The sequence below is a fragment of the Schistocerca serialis genome, chromosome 11 (assembly GCF_023864345.2).
Source record: "Schistocerca serialis cubense isolate TAMUIC-IGC-003099 chromosome 11, iqSchSeri2.2, whole genome shotgun sequence".
Lineage (NCBI taxonomy): Eukaryota > Metazoa > Arthropoda > Insecta > Orthoptera > Acrididae > Schistocerca > Schistocerca serialis.
In genome coordinates this window covers 180,797,271-180,820,551 of record NC_064648.1, presented here as the reverse complement: position 1 = coordinate 180,820,551, position 23,281 = coordinate 180,797,271, and the positions used below count along the sequence as shown (strand labels likewise).

General features: G+C 42.6%; 1 protein-coding gene across 3 annotated transcripts in view; it reads right to left on the bottom strand.

The window, feature by feature from the left end:
• LOC126427191 (zinc finger protein 555-like) overlaps nt 1-23,281 on the bottom strand; it is a 165,053-nt gene that overhangs the window by 58,577 nt on the left and 83,195 nt on the right. For all 3 annotated transcript variants that reach the window (XM_050089416.1, XM_050089415.1, XM_050089417.1), the window contains exon 4: nt 1,605-1,685. In XM_050089416.1, coding sequence (XP_049945373.1) covers nt 1,605-1,685 — 81 coding nt within the window. The remainder of the gene's footprint in view (nt 1-1,604; nt 1,686-23,281) is intronic.

Genomic DNA, 23,281 nt, shown 5'->3' with positions numbered 1-23,281 from the left:
ATCAATACTGGCTTGAATATTATCAAATACAGCAACATATCTCCACAAAAACTAATAATTGAAGAAAACTGCCAAACACACACACACACACACACACACACACACACTGAAGATACACATTTGGCTGTTCCACTTTCTATCTCAATTTTGTAGTTTGTAAACAGTGACACAAAGTTACACAGTGGTTTTTCACAGTGAAAAAAGGAAAACCAGAAAAAGTAAGTGAAACACACTGCAAATGCAAACACAAATACACAGCCTTCCACACAGACTTAATATTAGGCCTAACCACAATATTGCTAGTTATAAAATTTCAAAGTAAATGACTTTTCTACTGTGAGTTATACACTGTTGATGACAAACTGTGAAAGGAAAACAAGAGTACTGCAAAACATACAAAACCAAGAAACCTATGGAATGTGATTGCAAGGAATATTTGTCTGTTTTTTACATTTGTAAATACTTTCTTAAGAAGTAAAATTATGTGTGTACAAGTAGTAAACAGCATTTTTTTCTGTTTAGCAGAAAGAAAATAAGACCCCACTTGTGACACTGAAACTTCAGAAAAATACTTCTTGGTAACAGAAAAAAAAGAAATAACTGTGTTTTTCTGAAGGCAGACTCCCTCCAAAAATAAATTTATTTTATACCTATCTTCAGCACTGGTACAGAATGAGGACATCTTCATATTCCTTTATACGTCAATACTCGCAAAGAGTGGCAACAGTATTACAGTTGTTTCAGTAAAACAACTTTACGAGTAATGCCCTGCTCAGCTTCTCCAGACCTATGTCAACTGTCAGCAACTGCAGTGCATACAGCATCTGTGTTTCAACCCTACATCACCGTACCAGTACCGGTGTCTAACAACAAGCCACCACACTAACACCAAAAAGAATGCAAATCTTGTGGTGCACAGTCTCAACATAATTCTTACAAAGTTGGGAATCCATATGGTAAACAGTCTTCTATCTACAATGACTCAAGTAGTAAAGTTTAATTAGAATCAACTTGTAGGTACTGAGTGTTTCCAAAGCATCAGCAGCAGATTATTCTGACATTTCTGTGAATATATGGCAGCAATTTCTTCAGTATTTTAACAATGCACTACATCATACAGTACAGGCTGGAAACTGCTGGCAGGGTGGATTGGGAGTTCATAACTTTCCTCCTTACATCCCTGACCTTTTCCTTTAAATTTTTGTTTGTTGCGATGAGAGAAGCCACTATGACATTGAATTCAAAAGCAATGAAGAGGTAAAGAAATAAGTACAAAACTACCTTTGAGATCACAGTAAAGAATTCTTAACTGAGGGGATAAGAAGAACCATTAGAGGAAGATGGGACAAATATGTAGAAGTTGGTGGACATTACATAGAAAAGTAGAGATAATACTGTATTGATCTAATCAGCTTGTTTTGTCGTACAGTTATTTGTCTGTTTGGTTACTGAGTAACCCCATATCTGGTCTAACTTGAGAGAAGATGTGCCCGACAGCACTTAAAAAGATACACCAAATTTTTGTGTGTGTGTATTTTGTATGATATATACATAAAATATGAAGTGCAGGGCAGGTAAGAATTCTCATCTATACTGGTACTTACTGGTTCTTCACTGGGTGTAAGAGGAACCAACAATGCAAACACTGGCTTCATGTCATTCTGCACTTCACTCTCCATGGACTCCTGCAACCAGAAGCATTTACTTATTTATTTATTTACTTATGGCTTTCTGAGGCATTAAAAAGACATACATATAGATGGGGAAAGTGACAGTGGTACACAAATTACTATCCCTTGTGGAGTATAGGTGTAGTGTATATGTAGAAGTAGTAACAGAATGTAAGATCCAATATAAACCAAGGGTTCACATGAAACCACCCAGATTTCCCAATGCAAATTTCTAAAAAATTTATGAGACATAGATACTTGGAGTTTGTGACATCACATAAACTAAATCAAAATGTTTTGTAAAAAAAAATTAACACACTTCCATATGGGCCCCTTCCATAAACAGTAAAGCATGAGTGGGGTGATGGAGGCTATTGCATTAACAATTTTTTTGTAGAGATCATTAAAGGCATGTACAGATGAAGGCATACACAGTGCCTTTCTCATAATTGCATAGGAAGAAAACCAGAGGCGTTATGTCTAGAGATTGTGGTGGCCACTTGCTGGAAATGCTTGGTCTTGGAAGACATGGACATACAAACTTCAGTGCAGTGCTCCACTAGCCCAACAGATCATCACATCTGGCTGTAGGGGAAGAAGCTGAGAAGTAGCTAATTTCTCAAGCATTTCCTAATAAATGGTTCCTGTTACTGTTTGCTCAATTAAGAAAAATGATTGAACTACACTGTCTTCCACTAGAGCACACCACACATTCATCTATTCTGTGCCTCTGACATGTCCCAAAATCTTTGGGGGTTTTCCAGGCCTCTGATGCTAATGCTGCGGCAATTAATCTTCTCACATGTAAGGAAGGTCACTTCATTAGTGAAAACAGCATTCCCTAGATAGTTGAGTTCTTGCCTGATCTGGCCCAACATCTAAACAGCAAATTTGTGGCAAAGGTGCAAGCTTTTTGCTTCAATGCTTGCACAATTTGAAATTTGTAGGCATGCAAGTTAAATCATTTATGCAGCCATCCTTCTCTGTCAATCCTATCTGATAAGGATCCCATGTCACACAATAATGAACCACAAGGGGATGGAAAAACTTAGTGTATGCAATCTCTTTAGTAGATCTGTTGAACCTTTTCAAAGCTTTGCCAATAAAGCACAATCTTTGGTTTGTCTTGCCCACAATATTTTCTATGTGGCAGTTTTTATCTAAGATTCTTGTAATTGTTCCTGTATACCTACAAGCTTTAAATTTGTGATTTATGATGCAACTGAAATTAAACTAAATTGTTACAGTACTTATGTGAAGAGCAACATTTTTTTTATTGTTTAAGATCAACTGCTAATTTTCACAACATACAGATACCTTGTCTAAATAATTTTGCAATTCAATTTGATCTTCTGATGATTAACGGACAAACATAATCACCACCACTGCCACCACCACTACCCACTACCCACTACTCCCACTACCCACCACCACCACCACCACCACCACCACCTGCAAACAACTGTATGTACAATAGGTGCAACAGAGGATGTATAACACTTTCTAGAAGAACACTAGATTTCACTTTCGTTTCACTAGTTGGCTTCCTATCAATCATCATGAATTGGCCTTTCTGATAGAATAAAGAATTCATCACAGAACTGACACAATACTTCATATGCATCCAATTTGATCAGAAGCCACTTGGGAGGAAGAGTATCAAAAGCCTTCTGGAAATCTAGAAATATGGAATCAACTTAAGCTGCCCTGTCGATGGTCATCATCACTTCACTTCATGTGAATAAAGAACCAGTTGCGCCTCACAGAGATGATACAGTCAAAATCCACGTTAGTTATAAGTAAATAGACCATTTTCTTCAAGGTATTTCATAACATTAGAACACAATATTTGTTCAAGGAGATGGGTCATATGTGCTGCATAAGGTAAGAGAGAATGGGCTGCAGTACTGGTACGATTTTGTGGTTACGCACAACTATCCAAAAGGTGGAGACGACTCCAACTACACATACAAAAAGGGAATTAAGATATACATGTGGCACTCAAACATTTAATCATTACCTCAAAGAAATAAACTTATACAGCGAATTTTTTGTTTGTTTGAAGGTACATCCCTACACTACAGTACCATAGAACACTACTAGAGCAGCCAATCCAGACAGATAAGGAATTTGTCTACATCAGCCTGACATTACTCTGACATTTTTGCTGCTGCCAAAAATAAATTATTGCATTATACAGCTGCTCAGTTCTCCTTGGCTCCTGTAGTTGCTTATTGCGGTATAGGGATTTCAGAGTGTACCAGGACTGTAGACATGTACTCAGAAACAAACCAACAATTAATTACTTCATTTTTTCAAGATAATTGAATCTTTAAGAATACTTCTTGTATTTAGCATAGCATGTAGATGCAGATGCAGATGTTAAATGAAGGTTAATCATGGGTGTTTACATGCAGTGGATGGCAATAACTCAAACACAAATATAACATTAGGAAGACAATTACTTTGCTCTCAAATTACTTTGCACTGAAATCTCAGAAAAAAGAGTACACTATTTTATGAGGACAACAACTTTTACTAAAAAGTTTACTGAAGGCTGTCTTATTACACACTGAGTAGTCCAAAAGCAATGGGTAGTAACTGGATGACATTTCGGTCATTGTATGCAGAATACTACACAGTTCATTGATCTCCATATAGTCCTAATAGCAATGTGTTTCTTATGCCCCACATTCAAACTGGTAGCAATCTTACCCACGGTACTGTTTATAGCCCCATGCGGTCCTGCGGGGGTAATGTGACATCCATTTACTAAAGATTAGTGGTTATTCTGTATCATAACTTATTCCTGTGGAAACACAGCCCCTCTGCTAATGAGTATCCACTCAAAAGGTTGTCATCCATCAAATCAGAAATTATTGTTTAATCTCTGCGTGTCTTACAACTACCATCACCCCATGTTCAGTTTTTATCAACTAGTGACATGCTGCCGTATTCACCCTTTGACTGCTGGGGATGTGTTAACTCGTCATGCTTCGCCGTTCTCCTGGCACGTCTGATGCGTATACATGCAGCCAGCCTTGGGTCTTCCCTACAGCACTAAGGACATGTTTACACGTCCCGCGCCACAGGCCTTGCCACCGCTAGGGATGAGTTTAGACGCGCTGAGTCACAGCTACCTGAATGCTACGGACGTGTATACACGCAGAGCTGTCTTTCTGCCCTGCTCTTCTAGTAGCTGTTCAGTGGTCTGACTGTGTAGTTTGAGAGTACATATTTTTGTTGTTGTGTTCGCTCTTTGCAGAATTCGACTTAGATTCCTGTATTTTCGTCAGTTTTCTTGTTTTCTGCGTGAGAAATGTCACGTTGCCATGGTTGAACAGATAAAGAAATCCTGGATATGCTCACTAAGAGCGACAGCAAGTATGAATTATTTGACATTGCTAATAGAGACAAGTCTTCAACAGAATCTTGAAGCTGTAGTCTTCGGCCCTTTACAGCAGAGGGGAACGGAAGGTTCCAAATGATTGGAAAAGAGCACAGGTAGTCCCAGACATCAAGAAGGGTCATCGAGCAGATGCGCAAAACTATAGACCTATATCTCTGATGTCGATCTGTTGTAGAATTTTAGAACATGTTTTTTGCTCGAGTATCATGTCGCTTTTGGAAACCCAGAATCTACTCTGTAGGAATCAACATGGATTCCGGATACAGCGATCGTGTGAGACCCAACTCGCTTTATTTGTTCATGAGACCCAGAAAATATTAGATACAGGCTCCCAGGTAGATGCTATTTTCCTTGACTTCCGGAAGGCGTTCGATACAGTTCCACACTGTCGCCTGATAAAGTAAGAGCCTACGGAATATCAGACCAGCTGTGTGGCTGGATTGAAAAGTTTTTAGCAAACAGAACACAGCATGTTGTTATCAATGGAGAGACGTCTACAGACGTTAAAGTAACCTCTGGCGTGCCACAGGGGAGTGTTATGGGACCATTCCTTTTCACAACATATATAAATGACCTAGTAGATAGTGTCTGAAGTTCCATGCGGCTTTTCGCGGATGATGCTGTAGTATACAGAGAAGTTGCAGCATTAGAAAATTGTAGCGAAATGCAGGAAGATCTGCAGCGGATAGGCACTTGGTGCACGGAGTGCCAACTGACCCTTAACATAGACGAATGTAATGTATTGTGAATACATAGAAAGAAGGATCCTTTATTGTATGATTATGTGATAGCGGAACAAACACTGGTAGCAGTTACTTCTGTAAAATACACTCCTGAAAATTGAAATAAGAACACCGTGAATTCATTGTCCCAGGAAGGGGAAACTTTATTGACACATTCCTGGGGTCAGATACATCACATGATCACACTGACAGAACCACAGGCACATAGACACAGGCAACAGAGCATGCACAATGTCGGCACTAGTACAGTGTATATCCACCTTTCGCAGCAATGCAGGCTGCTATTCTCCCATGGAGACGATCGTAGAGATGCTGGATGTAGTCCTGTGGAACGGCTTGCCATGCCATTTCCACCTGGCGCCTCAGTTGGACCAGCGTTCGTGCTGGACGTGCAGACCGCGTGAGACGACGCTTCATCCAGTCCCAAACATGCTCAATGGGGGACAGATCCGGAGATCTTGCTGGCCAGGGTAGTTGACATACACCTTCTAGAGCACGTTGGATGGCACGGGATACATGCGGACGTGCATTGTCCTGTTGGAACAGCAAGTTCCCTTGCCGGTCTAGGAATGGTAGAACGATGGGTTCGATGACGGTTTGGATGTACCGTGCACTATTCAGTGTCCCCTCGACGATCACCAGTGGTGTACGGCCAGTGTAGGAGATCGCTCCCCACACCATGATGCCGGGTGTTGGCCCTGTGTGCCTCGGTCGCATGCAGTCCTGATTGTGGCGCTCACCTGCACGGCGCCAAACACGCATACGACCATCATTGGCACCAAGGCAGAAGCGACTCTCATCGCTGAAGACGACACGTCTCCATTCGTCCCTCCATTCACGCCTGTCGCGACACCACTGGAGGCGGGCTGCACGATGTTGGGGCGTGAGCGGAAGACGGCCTAACGGTGTGCGGGACCGCAGCCGAGCTTCATGGAGACGGTTGCGAATGGTCCTCGCCGATACCCCAGGAGCAACAATGTCCCTAATTTGCTGGGAAGTGGCGGTGTGGTCCCCTACGGCACTGCGTAGGATCCTACGGTCTTGGCGTGCATCTGTGCATCGCTGCGGTCCGGTCCCAGGTCGACGGGCACGTGCACCTTCCGCCGACCACTGGCGACAACATCGATGTACTGTGGAGACCTCACGCCCCATGTGTTGAGCAATTCGGCGGTACGTCCACCCGGCCTCCCGCATGCCCACTATACGCCCTCGCTCAAAGTCCGTCAACTGCACATACGGTTCACGTCCATGCTGTCGCGGCATGCTACCAGTGTTAAAGACTGCGATGGAGCTCCGTATGCCACGGCAAACTGGCTGACACTGACGGCGGCGGTGCACAAATGCTGCGCAGCTAGCGCCATTCGACGGCCAACACCGCGGTTCCTGGTGTGTCCGCTGTGCCGTGCGTGTGATCATTGCTTGTACAGCCCTCTCGCAGTGTCCGGAGCAAGTATGGTGGGTCTGACACACCGGTGTCAATGTGTTCTTTTTTCCATTTCCAGGAGTGTAGGTGGGAGTATGCGTGCGGAACGATTTGAAGTGGAATCATCATATAAAATTAATTGTTGGTAAGGCAGGTACCAGGTTGAGTTTCATTGGGAGAGTCCTTAGAAAATTTAGTCCATCAACAAAGGAGGTGGCTTACAAAACACTCGTTCGATCTATACTTGAGTATTGCTCAACAGTGTGGGATCCGTACCAGATCGGGTTGACGGAGGAGATAGAGAAGATACAAAGAAGAGCGGCGCGTTTCGTCACAGGGTTATTTGGTAACTGTGATAGCGTTACGGAGATGTTTAGCAAACTCAAGTGGCAGACTCTGCAAGAGAGGCACTCTGAATCACGGTGTAGCTTGCTCACCAGGTTTCGAGAGGATGCTTTTCTGGATGAGGTATTGAATATATTGCTTCCCCCTACTTATACCTCCCAAGGAGATCACAAATGTACGAGGGTCGGTCAAAAAGTAATGCCTCCCATTTTTTTCTACTTAAAGAAATTAAGTTAAGTGAAAAATTTGAATTTGGCGCCATTCCTCAAACCTTCTTCTGCAATCCACTGCAGTAGTAACTTTCTGTGTCAACAGGTGGCAGCACAGCAGAAGTTTGTAAGATGGCCGACATCGATGTTCGTTTGAGACAGCGTTGTGTGATTGAATTCTTGAATGCAGAAGGTGAAACGCCCATACGCATTCATGAAAGACTGAAGAAGGTGTATGGTGTTGTGACAGTGGATGTCAGCACTGTTAGACGATGGGTTCGTCGTTGTAAGGAAGCTGAAGGGCAAACACCGTTGACTGACGAAAAGCGGAGCGGCAGGCCGGTGAGTGCAGTGACTCCACACAACATTCAGCAAGTTGATGACATCATTCGTGGTGACCGTCGGGTGACTGCAGATGAAGTGTGTCGCATTATTTCTCTTAGTAAAGGCAGTGTGATCACGATTATTAAACAATTGGGGTACTCAAAAGTTTGTGCACGGTGGGTTCCAAGAATGTTAACCGATCAGAATAAAGAGGCAAGGAAAACAATAGCCTCCCAACACTTGCAGCGCTTCCGTTTGGAGGGAGATGAGTTTCTGAAAAAAATTGTGACCGGGGACGAAACATGGGTGCATTTTTTTGAACCCGAATCAAAGAGGCAGTCAATGGAGTGGCGTCACACAAGCTCGCCGAGGAAGAAAAAATTCAAAACTGTGCGATCGGCAGGGAAAGTTATGGCAACAGTTTTCTGGGATACAGAGGGTGTGATTCTGGTTGATTTTTTGGAGCAGGGATGCACAATAAATTCTGTTCAATACGTCACAACCCTCAACAAACTTAAAGCACGTCTTCAGCGAGTTCGCCCAACAAAATCAATGGCAGATGTTCTTCTTTTGCATGACAATGCAATACCACACACCAGTCGTCACACCTCTGACGAGATTGTCAAAATTGGATGGGAAGTTTTGCCTCATCCCCCATACAGCCCTGACCTGGCACCATCAGACTTCCATCTGTTCGGGCCACTAAAAGAAGCTCATCGTGGGATTCATTTTGAAGATGAGGAGGCCGTCAAAACATCCGTGCGTCAATGGCTTAGGAAGCAGAGCTGTGATTTTTACCGTGCTGGGATACATGCCCTTGTTCAAAGATGGACCAAAACTGTAGAGATGGGCGGAGATTACATTGAAAAATGACAAAATGATCCTCAATGTTGTGGTTTTCAACCTATGTAATTGCATTTAAATTTCCTGACAATTAAACGTAGAAAAAAAAATAGGAGGCATTACTTTTTGACTGACCCTCGTAAAATTAGAGAGATTCAAGCGCGCACAGAGGCTTTCAGACAGTCGTTCTTCCCGCGAACCATACGCAACTGGAACAGAAAAGGGAGGTAATGACAGTGGCACGTAAAGTGTCCTCCACCACACACCGTTGGGTGGCTTGGGGAGTATAGATGTAGATGTAGAGAGCACGAATTATAGTCAGCAGTACCTCTGAATCTGAGGAACCAGAAAGTGACAGTGAAACGGTTCAGAAAAAGAGAGCGCTTAAGTGACACATTCGACTGGAAAGAAACCGATTTCCAGCCTTTAAACTATTACTTCGATGACTTGAGTTCAGGACACAGATGTCAATTAGATATTGACCCAAGCATTCTTTCCTTTTTTGTGATATTTATGTCTCAAGAACTGTTGCAATTTATGGCAGATGAAACAAATCGTTTTTATGTTAACACCAGAGAAAATATTAGAGAATCTGTGAATTCTTTACTGTTGCAGCGGAAAGACACTGGATTTGAGGAAATGTATTGTTTTGTTGCTGTTTGCCTTCTAATGGCACAAGTTAAGAAGTTAAAATTAAGTGATTATTGGTCCAGAGATCACTTCTGAACACACCAGTTTTCAGCAAAATTATGTCCCCCCCCCCCATGAACCATGGACCTTGCCGTTGGTGGGGAGGCTTGCGTGCCTCAGCGATACAGATAGCCGTACCGTAGGTACAACCACAACGGAGGGGTATCTGTTGAGACGCCAGACAAACGTGTGGTTCCTGAAGAGGGGCAGCAGCCTTTTCAGTAGTTGCAGGGGCAACAGTCTGGATGATTGACTGATCTGGCCTTGTAACAATAACCAAAACGGCCTTGCTGTGCTGGTACTGCGAACAGCTGAAAGCAAGGTGAAACTACGGACGTAATTTTTCCTGAGGGCATACAGCTTTACTGTATGATTAAATGATGATGGTGTCCTCTTGGGTAAAATATTCCGGAGGTAAAATATTCCGGAGGTAAAATATTGCGGAGGTAAAATATTCCCCCATTCGGATCTCCGGGCGGGGACTACCCAAGAGGATATCGTTATCAGGAGAAAGAAAACTGGCGTTCTACGTATCGGAGCATGGAATGTCAGATCCCTTAATCGGGCAGGTAGGTTAGAAAATTTAAAAAGAGAAATGGATAGGTTAAAGTTAGATATAGTGGGAATTAGTGAAGTTCGGTGGCAGGAGGAACAAGACTTCTGGTCAGGTGAATACAGGGTTATAAACACAAAGTCAAATAGGGGTAATGCAGGAGTAGGTTTAATAATGAATAGGAAAATAGGAATGTGGGTAAGCTACTACAAACAGCATAGTGAAAGCATTATTGTGGCCAAGATAGATACGAAGCCCACACCTACTACAGTAGTACAAGTTTATATGCCAACTAGCTCTGCAGATGACGAAGAAATTGAAGAAATGTATGATGAAATAAAAGAAATTATTCAGATTGTGAAGGGAGACGAAAATTTAATAGTGATAGGTGACTGGAATTCGAGTGTAGGAAAAGGGAGAGAAGGAAACATAGTAGGTGAATATGGATTGGGGCTAAGAAATGAAAGAGGAAGCCGCCTGGTAGAATTTTGCACAGAGCACAACTTAATCATAGCTAAGAATCATGATAGAAGGTTGTGTACATGGAAGAACCCTGGAGATACTAAAAGGTATCAGATAGATTATATAATGGTAAGACAGAGATTTAGGAACCAGGTTTTAAATTGTAAGACATTTCCAGGGGCAGATGTGGACTCTGACCACAATCTATTGGTTATGAACTGTAGATTAAAACTGAAGAAACTGCAAAAAGGTGGGAATTTAAGGAGATGGGACCTGGATAAACTGAAAGAACCAGAGGTTGTACAGAGTTTCAGGGAGAGCATAAGGGAACAATTGACAGGAACGGGGGAAAGAAATACAGTAGAAGAAGAATGGGTAGCTTTGAGGGATGAAGTAGTGAAGGCAGCAGAGGATCAAGTAGGTAAAAAGACATGGGCTAGTAGAAATCCTCGGGTAACAGAAGAAATATTGAATTTAATTGATGAAAGGAGAAAATATAAAAATGCAGTAAATGAAGCAGGCAAAAAGGAATAAAATCGTCTCAAAAATGAGATCGACAGGAAGTGCAAAATGGCTAAGCAGGGATGGCTAGAGGACAAATGTAAGGATGTAGAGGATTATCTCACTAGGGGTAAAATAGAACCTGCCTACAGGAAAATTAAAGAGACCTTTGGAGATAAGAGAACGACTTGTAGGAATATCAAGAGCTCAGATGGAAACCCAGTTCTAAGCAAAGAAGGGAAAGCAGAAAGGTGGAAGGAGTATATAGAAGGTCTATAAAAGGGTGATGTACTTGAGGACAATATTATGGAAATGGAAGAGGATGTAGATGAAGATGAAATGGGAGATATGATACTGCGTGAAGAGTTTGACAGAGCACTGAAAGACCTGAGTCGAAACAAGGCCCCCGGAGTAGACAACATTCCATTGGAACTACTGACAGCCTTGGGAGAGCCAGTCCTGACAAAACTCTACCATCTGGTGAGCAAGATGTATGAAACAGGCGAAATACCCTCAGACTTCAAGAAGAATATAATAATTCCAATCCCAAAGAAAGCAGGTGTTGACAGATGTGAAAATTACCGAACAATCAGTTTAATAAGCCACAGCTGCAAAATACTAATACAAATTCTTTACAGACAAATGGAAAAACTAGTAGAAGCTGACCTCGGGGATGATCAGTTTGGATTCCGTAGAAATGTTGGAACACATGAGGCAATACTGACCTTACGACTTATCTTAGAAGAAAGATTAAGGAAAGGCAAACCTACGTTTCTAGCATTTGTAGACTTAGAGAAAGCTTTTGACAATGTTGACTGGAATACTCTCTTTCAAATTCTAAAGGTGGCAGGGGTAAAATACAGTGAGCAAAAGGCTATTTACAATTTGTACAGAAACCAGGTGACAGTCCTACGAGTCGAGGGGCATGACAGGGAAGCAGTGGTTGGGAAAGGAGTGAGACAGGGTTGTAGCCTATCCCCGATGTTATTCAATCTGTGTATTGAGCAAGCAGTAAAGGAAACAAAAGAAAAATTCGTAGGTATTAAAATCCATGGAGAAGAAATAAAAACTTTGAGGTTCGCTGATGAGATTGTAATTCTGTCAGAGACAGCAAAGGACTTGGAAGAGCAGTTGAACGGAATGGATGGTGTCTTGAAGGGAGGATATAAGATGAACATCAACAAAAGCAAAACGAGGATAATGGAATGTAGTCGAATGATGTCGGGTGATGTTGAGGGTATTAGATTAGGAAATGAGACACTTAAAGTAGTAAAGGAGTTTTGCTATTTGGGGAGCAAAATAACTGATGATGGTCGAAGTAGAGAGGATATAAAATGTAGACTGGCAATGGCGAGGAAAGCGTTTCTGAAGAACAGAAATTTGCTAACATCGAGTATAGATTTAAGTGTCAGGAAGTCGTTTCTTAAAGTATTTGTATGGAGTGTAGCCATGTATGGAAGTGAAACATGGACGGTAAATAGTTTGGACAAGAAGAGAATAGAAGCTTTCGAAATGTGGTGCTACAGAAGAATGCTGAAGATTAGATGGGTAGACCACATAATTAATGAGGAAGTATTGAATAGGATTGGGGAGAAGAGAAGTTTGTGGCAAACTTGACCAGAAGAAGGGATCGGTTGGTAGGACATGTTCTGAGGCATCAAGGGATCATCAATTTAGTATTGGAGGGCAGCGTGGATGGTAAAAATCGTAGGGGGAGACCAAGAGATGAATACACTAAGCAGATTCAGAAGGATGTAGGTTGCAGTAGGTACTGGGAGATGAAGAATCTTGCACAGGATAGAATAGCATGGAGAGCTGCATCACACCAGTCTCAGGACTGAAGACAACAACAACAACAACAACAACAACAACAACAACAATGTCCCGAGACTGTTTTTGTCTACTTCTGAGAATGTTACACTTCAGTGATAACTCTGCGAGTACTGGAGGCGACACACTGTTTAAAATTAGGACGACTGTTGACAAAGTTCGTAAGACGTTTGTTAATTCATTTCACCCACATCACAAGCTTTGTATAGATGAAAGTCTCTTGCTGTTCAAAGGATGATTATCTTTTCAGCTATTTATTCCAACCAAGCGAAGTAGATTCGGAATAAATACATTTGTACTGTGAGACTGTCAGAGTAGGTATATTTTAGATTTTATTGTTTATACGGACACAACAACAGAAATTGGGTTCCACACTTTGGGAAAAAGTGGCGATGTAGTAGCAACTCTTATGGGACAATATTTGGAATAGGGACATACTCTATATGTTGGTAACTGGAACTCCAGCCCGGACCTGTTCCTCTGGCTTCACAACCATGGAACAGCCACATGTGACACTGTTCAAAAGAACAGGTGCAACATGCCAAAATTGCAGAAGAAATTAAAATGAGGAGAAACTGAGTTTAGGTCCACTGACATGGTCTGATAAGAAAGAGGTGTACATGTTGGCCACAAGTCACACAATACAAATAGTCGAAACAGAGAAGACTGGAAGAAATACTGGCGAAAAAATAAAGAAACCACAATGTATTGTAGATTACAATTCGAGTATGAGTGCAGTTGACCGTTGTGACACATTACTGAGCTCAGTGGGATCATTGCGTAAGACTGTGAAATGGTATAAGAAATATTTTTTTCACATTCTGGATTTTGTGCATTCTAAATGCTTATGCTCTCCACTGGTCAGTAACAGGGCGAAAAATGACACGCGCAGAGTTTCACCTTTCTGTCGTAAGGGAGACTGTAGAAAAATATGCTACAGAATGGAGAAAAGCTGGTACAGGAAGGCACTACAATGACGAGAATTCTCTGTGATTCACAGGGAGACATTTTCTGGCTGTTATCGGGAGTGAACATTCGCAGAAAAGTGTGCAGATGTGTTGTTTGCATGAAACAGAAAGTGTGCCGGGAAACTAGATACTGATGCAAAACTTGCAACGTTCCATTATGTGTTGCACCCTGCTGTGAGACTTATCATACAAAGCAGCGCTACTAATCATTGGGAACTAAATCTAAGGAAATTTATTGACGCTTCTGAATGAATTACTAAAAAAAAAAAAAAAAAAAAAAAAAAAAAAAAAAAAAAAAAAAAAAAAAAAAAAAAAAAAAAAAAAGAGGCAGGAATGGAAAAAAGAAATATAAATCTATTTTTAACTTCGCCAGTACCAGTCCAAAGGCTGTATCGAAAAGATGGATGAGAAATAGATGCAACAGGTGTAAAATTGTTCAAACAAAGCCTGACTACTGCATATGTAGCAGTCTGCTGGCAAATGAACGGATTTGGTGATTGAGATGGCGCAATATCTGTACTGTAGCAAATGTAATTCCGCCGAGTACATTGCGCCAGTATACCAAAATACATTAATCTGTGTATGACACATTATTAACACGTAACATGGAAACTTATATTCTTTTATCCTAGGTAGTACAAATGTAGATCACACTCCATCTACTTGTACAACACGTTTTCCACAACTGATTTCAACGCCTTTGATCAATGAGAAATAACATGCCAAAGTTAACTCTCTTTTCTCAGTGTGATTTTTCTTGCTACTTTGTCACTGTTGTTAGCCAATACTGAAAATTAAACTCATTGTTCTGGGGAGGGTAGGGGCTTAAAATGTGTTGTTTGCATGTGGCTGGCTTTGAACCATTAATAGAAAATGGTATTAGAAAAAGAAGTATCAAATACACTCTGCTTTCATCTTTTCATAAAAAATCAACATCTTTTCGACTAATTTGTAGATTATTGGAAAATAGTAGAGCAATAAAAACTTTTATTCCTTATCGTTGTGCAGTCATCTATTGCACTCTAAATTTCATCTTCATCATTCGTTCACACTACTAGATATGCTAACCTGAAGTTGACATTTTTTTCGGGGATGATTTTCACGCCCAACTTTCATTCCAGTTGTACAGCTTGGTATGTTTTATGGAGCATAGTTTTTTTAGCAAAATCAGAACGAAAATACCACATTTTTGATGATTTTACAAAATCTTCAATTTTGTGCTTAATTCATTACGTACTGAAAAGTGCTGTTGTTGTTGTTGTCTTCAGTCCTGAGACTGGTTTGATGCAGCTCTCCATGCTACTCTATCCTGTGCAAGCTTCTTCATCTCCCAGTACCTACTGCAACCTACATCCTTCTGAATCTGCTTAGTGTATTGATCTCTTGGTCTCCCTTTACGATTTTTACCCTCCACGCTGCCCTCCAATGCTAAATTTGTGATCCCTTGATGCCTCAAAACATGTCCTACCAACTGATCCCTTCTTCTAGTCAAGTTGTGCCACAAACTTCTCTTCTCCCCAGTCCTATTCAATACCTCCTCATTAGTTACGTGATCTACCCACCTTATCTTCAGCATTCTTCTGTAGCACCACATTTCGAAAGCTTCTATTCTCTTCTTGTCCAAACTGGTTATCGTCCATGATTCACTTCCATATATGGCTACACTCCATACAAATACTTTCAGAAACGACTTCCTGACACTTAAATCTATACTGGATGTTAACAAATTTCTCTTCTTCAGAAACGATTTCCTTGCCATACCTGAATAATTTCTTTTATCTCGTCATACATTTCATCAATTTCTTCATCATCTGCAGAGCTAGTTGGCATATAAACTTGTACTACTGTAGTAGGCATGGGCTTTGTGTCTATCTTGGCCACAATAATGCGTTCACTATGCTGTTTGTAGTAGCTAACCCGAACTCCTATTTTTTTATTCATTATTAAATCTACTCCTGCATTACCCCTATTTGATTTTGTATTTTGTATTTTTAAAGGAGTTTTGCTATTTGGGGAGCAAAATAACTGATGATGGTCGAAGTAGAGAGGATATAAAATGCAGGCTGGCAATGGCGAGGAAAGCGTTTCTGAAGAAGAGAAATTTGTTAACATCGAGTATTGATTTAAGTGTCAGGAAGTCATTTCTGAAAGTATTCGTATGGAGTGTAGCCATGTATGGAAGTGAAACATGGACGATAAATAGTTTGGACAAGAAGAGAATAGAAGCTTTCGAAATGTGGTGCTACAGAAGAATGCTGAAGATTAGATGGGTAGATCACATAACTAATGAGGAAGTATTGAATAGGATTGGGGAGAAGAGAAGTTTGTGGCACAACTTGACCAGAAGAAGGGATCGGTTGGTAGGACATGTTCTGAGGCATCAAGGGATCACCAATTTAGTATTGGAGGGCAGCGTGGAGGGTAAAAATCGTAGGGGGAGACCAAGAGATGAATACACTAAGCAGATTCAGAAGGATGTAGGTTGCAGTAAGTACTGGGAGATGAAAAAGCTTGCACAGGATAGAGTAGCATGGAGAGCTGCATCAAACCAGTCTCAGGACTGAAGACCACAACAACAACAACAACGATTTTGTATTTATAACCCTGTAATCACCTGACCAAAAGTCTTGTTCCTGCTGCCACCGAACTTCACTAATTCCCACTATATCTAACTTTAACCTATCCATTTCCCTTTTTAAATTTTCTAACCTACCTGCCCAATTAAGGGATCTGACATTCCACGCTCCGATCCGTAGAAAGCCAGTTTTCTTTCTCCTGATAACGACGTCCTCTTGAGTAGTCCCCGCCCGGAGATCCGAATGGGGGACTATTTCACCTCCGGAATATTTTACCCAAGAGGACGCCATCACCATTTAATCATACAGTAAAGCTTCATGTCCTCGGGAAAAATTACGGCTGTAGTTTCCCCTTGCTTTCTGCCGTTCGCAGTACCAGCACAGCAAGGCCGTTTTGGTTAATGTCACAAGGCCAGATCAGTCAATCATCCAGACTGTTGCCCCTGCAACTACTGAAAAGGCTGCTGCCCCTCTTCAGGAACCACATGTTTGTCTGGCCTCTCAACAGATACCCCTCCGTTGTGGTTGCACCTACGGTACGGCCATCTGTATCGCTGAGGCACGCAAGCCTCCCCACCAACGGCAAGGTCCATGGTTCATGGGGGAAGTGAAAAGTGCTGAAAAGTGCTATGGAAATGAAACTTTATATTTAAGAACTTTGTGTTATTAGGTTACTACATGCCAAGTTTCACGTTCGTCATATCATTAGTTCAGGAGATGCAAGAAGCCATACTCCGAAATTTTTTCAGGCACCTATTTTTTTGGCAAATTTATCTACAATTTTCTGGCCCAATGTGGCTTGTAAAACACAAAGTTGTACAAGACGGTCAAATTTTATTTCTTTAAAAAACTATTGCCTGAGATATTACAGCTCAAATTCGCCAACAACTATGCTGGCTCTGCACGAGTCGTATTCAGCCGAGAAATATTCAGCACAGAGCGGGTTGTGCAGCACAGGTTGATCCAGTCCTGGCGGCGGCTCTGAGAGGCAGGCAGGCAGTGCAGGCAGACAGATTACGCCGCAGGCAGACGGATTACGCCGCAGGCCACTGCGCTTCAGCATGCCAAGCAGGTGACGCACTTTCAGCAGTCAAAGGGTTAAAAAATCACTTTGTAACAGACTGCTAAAGTATTACAATGTGACATAATGGGCGAGTTGTGGCGCCCTGGAAATATTCCAAGTTCAGAGTCGGCATGGACACGTGGGGGCCCCTCAGTGGGCCACGGCACGGCAGCAACAACGTGGTGCCAAATGTTAGCTGACCATGAGGGGTAGGTAGGGCCATCGCATTGCTGGGAATTCCATGCCAACACTGTGTCACTAAAGGGGACATGCCAGAAGTGCCAAAGATTTTGGACTTTGTGAAACCTTAATGGCAGACATTTCACAGATCGTATAGAAATTAATAGTAGCCAGATGAAGCACGATATCTCAAAAAGAAACATGTACATTACCATTAATTGCACGATGATTCCGATGATGTAATCAGACTTTCACTATCATTATTAGTTTAAAGTTTAGTATCTGACGGTAAATTATACAAGTAACACCCAGCAACGAATTTTCAAAATCTAAATGGTTCATCCGATTTTGGCGATCGATGTCTCTTTAGAAAGCCATTAGTGTAAACCTAAATTGGTATGAATTAAGTCATGTAACTTGAATAGTACGTGAGTTATTGGATGTCAAAGTGGCCGATTACTGCCGATCTCATCAGGCCATAAGTACTCCACAGTTACACGAAAAACTGGTAGCAGCATGCTTGCAAACATATTTATTCATCTATGTCTTTGTTTATATCAAGATATACTATTTATGAAGAAATTGTTAAATATTTACTGTGTTTTAAAAACCACAGAGACATTAGGCTACTGGCCTACCTTCTGTTTCTATTCCATTGATATATGTTTATTTGATTTGTTGATGTATTTAATAATGTGTGTTAGAGCTTGTTTATGGTCCAGCCATAGGAATATTTATTTAATTTCAAGTTAGTTAAATGTAAGTCCAGTATTTCGAATGTGTTTCATTATGACAGTGTGTGTTGGCTTGAAGACAGGGTGGGAGCGCTCTACCCAATCACAGCGCTCGTGAATGGGGAGACTGGATGGAAGTGGGAGAATAGTACGAGAGAGGAGAGGAGAGTTCTGGACAGTATGGCAGAGGACACGGGGAGGGCTGGACAGTCCGGCACAAGGGATGCATGGTTGCGAGAGAGACTTTGAGTGTGGAGCGGTTTGCGCATGGTCGAGAGAGAAATACTTCAGAGTGCGGACTTGTGAGATATCCGAGGTTTCTACAGTGAAGACGTAGTATGCATTTAGAAGTAAATATCTCATGAGCTATGTTGTCGCTCATAACTAATTACTTGCAGTAGGAATCTATTGTTTCCCTGTTATTAAATTTATATTTTATTTAATTGCTGGACCATCGACACCAATAAGTGTTCTGCAGAAATAGACCGCATTCTCAAAAGTACTTCTACTATTGTACTCACCATTTAAAGTCATTAAGATAGTACCGGCAGATTTTATTTAATTGCAATCTTTCATTTTTAAATTTCTACATTACATTCACAGTTGCTGAGTGATAGGAATTTTCGACCATTCAATTCATGTGTATATTCATATTGCATACTGTAGACTCAGCTGTATTTGTCCTGTAATGCAGCAACTATGTATCACAGCCCCTAGACAACGAAAACAGCCAAAATTTTTAATATTTCAACTCTTGAGTTTGAGGGTACATAGTTGAAGGCCACCATCACCACACCATTTATTTTGAAAGCCCGCAACATCTACACTTGCATCTTACATTTCACAATTTTTCAGGTGTTAGTCCAGAATACTTAGCCATGTAAATGAGAGGGGTGAATTGAGAGTACAAGTAGATGGAAAAGTGCAACTGCCCAGTTTGCACTGACCTGTTAACCAGCAAAGCAGACAGGTTGCTTGTCCAGGATAGCAAGAACAGGAGGTTGGGAGAGAGGGATAGTAACAGTGCACAATCTGATATCCTTAAAAGCAGAGCACTCTCACAATCTCCATGTCCACACATAAATGCTCTGCATAGCACAACCAATAAATTTGGTCAGGCACTTTTGTTTGGTAAAATTCTTTGACAATATCACTTTCACAGTATTTATTCACTGACAATGTAATTATGCATTTCATCTAAATAAGCTACTCACCATTATAGAAACTCCTGGATGGAATAATACACAAAATAAATGTAACCCCTTATTTACAGTTGACTGATGTGTGGCGCTCACACAAAAACAACAGAAACCTATTTATACTAGCTTTTGAGCTCTTGCTGTTTCTCTAGTATAATTACACACATCCACACACAACCACAGAGATACAAAATGCACACATCCTTGGCCATGGGCAAGTCTCATCATGGTCATGGGCATTACATGTTTGGGTGTCTGTGTGGTTGGTGTACAAATGTGTGTTCTTCAAGAGGAAGAGCAGGAACTTAGAAGTTAGTATAAAGTTTTCTGTTGCATGTTTCTATGTATAAAGCATCAGTCAGCTATATGTGAGTGGGTGGGTTGGCTGGTTGGTTTGTTTGTTTGTTGGATTGAAGGCACCAGGCTACTATGGCCATCGATCCCTTTTTCCACAAATTTTAAACACCACAAAGAATAAGAACAAACTATGGTGATGACAAGAGACAACACAGAGCAAGAAAGACGCATACAGAGACCAGAAAAAAGGAATTAAAATTACACCGAGTGTGACAGTGGTTGGCCGACCATAGAAACAAAAAAGGAAAAGCTAACCACCAAGAAATGCACTAAAATCCCCAGCCTCAACACAAAAAAAGGACAAACACTTAGATCAAGCGATAAAAACCCTCTGCACGAATAAAACACAAAACTAAAACTGCCATCGCAACGTCGTCTGATAAAAGTGCAGGAAGCATATCAGGCAGCGCAAACGTCTGCCTGAGTGGAGTTAAAAGCAGGCAGTCCAACAAGATGTGGACCACTGTCAAAGCTGACCTGTAGCGACATAAAGGTGGGTCCTCACGGTGCAATAAATAGTTGTGTGTTACTCAGGTGTGGCCAATGTGCAGCTGGCACAGGACAACAGAGTCCTTGCGAGGGACCAGCAAGGAGGAGCGCCATGCACCGATAGCCTCCTTGATGGCCCGAACTTTGTTGGATGAAGGAAGGGTGTGCCATTCCTCAACCCAGGTGCGAAGTACCTTCAGCCGCAAAACTGACCTGAGGTCACTCTCTGAAAGGCCAATCTCCAAGGCTGGTGCACCGACACCCTGTTTGGCCAGTGCACCAATACATTCATTTCCTGGGATGCCGACATGACCTAGGGTCCACACGATGACCGCCGAGCAGCCGCAATGGGCAAGAATATGGAGGGTCTCCTGGATAGCCATAACCAGATGAGAGCGAGGGAAACACTGGTCGATAGCTCGTAAACCGCTCAGGGAGTCACTGCAGATAATGAAGGACTCACTTGAGCAGGAGTGGATATACTCTAGGGTGCGAGAGATGGTGACCAGCTCGGCAGTGAAAACACTGCAGCCAGCTGGAAATGAGTGTTCTTCATAATGATGCCCAAGGGTAAGAGCATAACCGACACAACCAGCAACGATTGAACCTTCAGTATAGATGACGTCAGAGCCTTGAAACGTGGCAATGATTGAAAGAAAGCAGCAGCTGAGGGCCTCAGGAGGAACTGAATCCTTCGGGCCCTATGCCAAATCGAGCCAAAGGCATGGGCGGGGCTCACACCACTGGGGTATACACAGAGGGACCCTGAAAAGAGATGGAAGAGGGAAAACCGCAAGCCCAGAGAGAAGAGCTCTGACGCAAACTTCGATCTTACACCCAGGCCAGGGCCGCCATTCCGGAAGATGGACGACCGACTGAGGGAACAGGAGACGATAATTAGGATGCCCGGGCAAGCTACAAACATGTGTGTCATAAGCGGTCAGTAATTATTGGTGCCAGAACCACAACGGAGGGACACCTGCCTCCACAAGTATGCTGTTGACAGGGCTGGTCTGGAAAGCTCCAGTGGTGAGGCAGATCCCGCTGTGAAGGATGGGGTCCAGTAACTGCAATGCAGAAGGCGATGCCAAACCATAAGCCAGGCTCCCATAATGAAGATGGGGCTGAATTAACACCTGGTACAGCCTTAGAAAGGTAGACCAATCGGTACCCCAGCTGGTGTGACTCAAGCAACGAAGAGCGTTAAGATGTCGCCAGCACATTTGTTTACACTACCAAATATGAGGCAGACAAGTCAACCGGGTATCGAAAACCTCCCAAAAACCGATGCGCCTCCACCACAGCAAGAGGTTCGCCGTCATGTGCTGTGGCTCAGGGAGAACAGTGCACTGCCAGCATAAATGCATAACGCAGGTCTTGGCAGCCGAAAACTGGAAGCCATGCACTACAGCCCAAGACTGCACCTTGCAATAGTACCCTGCAGGTGCCGTTTGGCAGCTGCAATGCCAGTGGAGCTGAAGTATAGGCAGAAGTCCTCATACAAAGAAGCTGAGATAGACGTTCCCACCACCACAGGGAGCCCATTAATCTCATTAAAAAGAGGCAGACATTTAATACAGATCCCATTCTCCTGAACTCAGGAGGAACTATGGGAGGCCACAAGTTGCACAAGGAAGGAATGAAGCGACAGAAAATTTTGTATGAAAATCGGGAGCAGACCCCAACCATGGAGCATAGAAAGGATATGATGTCGCCATGTCGTATCTTATGTCTTCCGCATGTCAAAAAAGACGGCGACCAGATGCTGATGGTGGGCAAAGGCCGTACGGATGGCAGACACCAGGTACACTAGATTATTGGTGGCAGACTGGTCCTTACGGAACCCACCCTCATATGGTGCCAGAAGGCCCCGAGACTCAAGTAGCCAACTCAACCTCCGGCTCACCATGCGTTCAAGCAACTTGCAAAGAACATTGGTGAGGCCAATGGGGCGGTAGCTGTCCACCCCCAGTGAGTTCTTACCAGGTTTCAATACAGGGATTACAATGCTTTCCCACCATTGCAACAGGAGCTCACCCTCAACCCACATACGGTTGTAAAGGTCTAGGAGGTGTCACTGGCAGTCCACCAAGAGGTGTTTGAGCATCTGACAGTGGATGCGATCTAGGCTCCGACACTCCTACTGCTCTTTCAGGGAGCGGAAGGCCAGTGGGCAATTCGCAGAAGCAGAACTCTGAGCAAAATGCTCCGCTATGCGGTTTGCAATTGTGTCAGAGTTGGTACAGACTGCTCCATTCAGGGAAAGCCCAGGGACACTGACGGCAGTCCAATAGCCATAGAGTCGCCTGATGTTTGCCCATCCTGTGATGGAGAGGTACGGAGGCCAATGATGGAGAAATACCTTTGCCAGTACTCCTGCTTGTGTTGGTGAATGAGGTGGCGGGCTCGTGCACTGAGCCGTTTAAAGGCGATGAGGTGTTCCAATAAGGGATGCTGCTTGTGATGCTGGAGTGCCTGCCTGCGATCTTTAATCGCCTCTGCGATCTCAGGCAACCACCAAAGCACAGTCCTCAGCCAAGGGGACCCAGAAGAACAGGGAATGGCAGATTCTGCAGCAGTAATGATGCCGGTGGTGACTGAGTGAACCACTGCATGAATGGCGTCATTGGAAAGTGGCTCAATAGTGGGAATGGAGGTGAAAAGTCCCAGTCAGCCATATTCATAGCCCATCTGCAGGGGCGCCAAGAAGAGT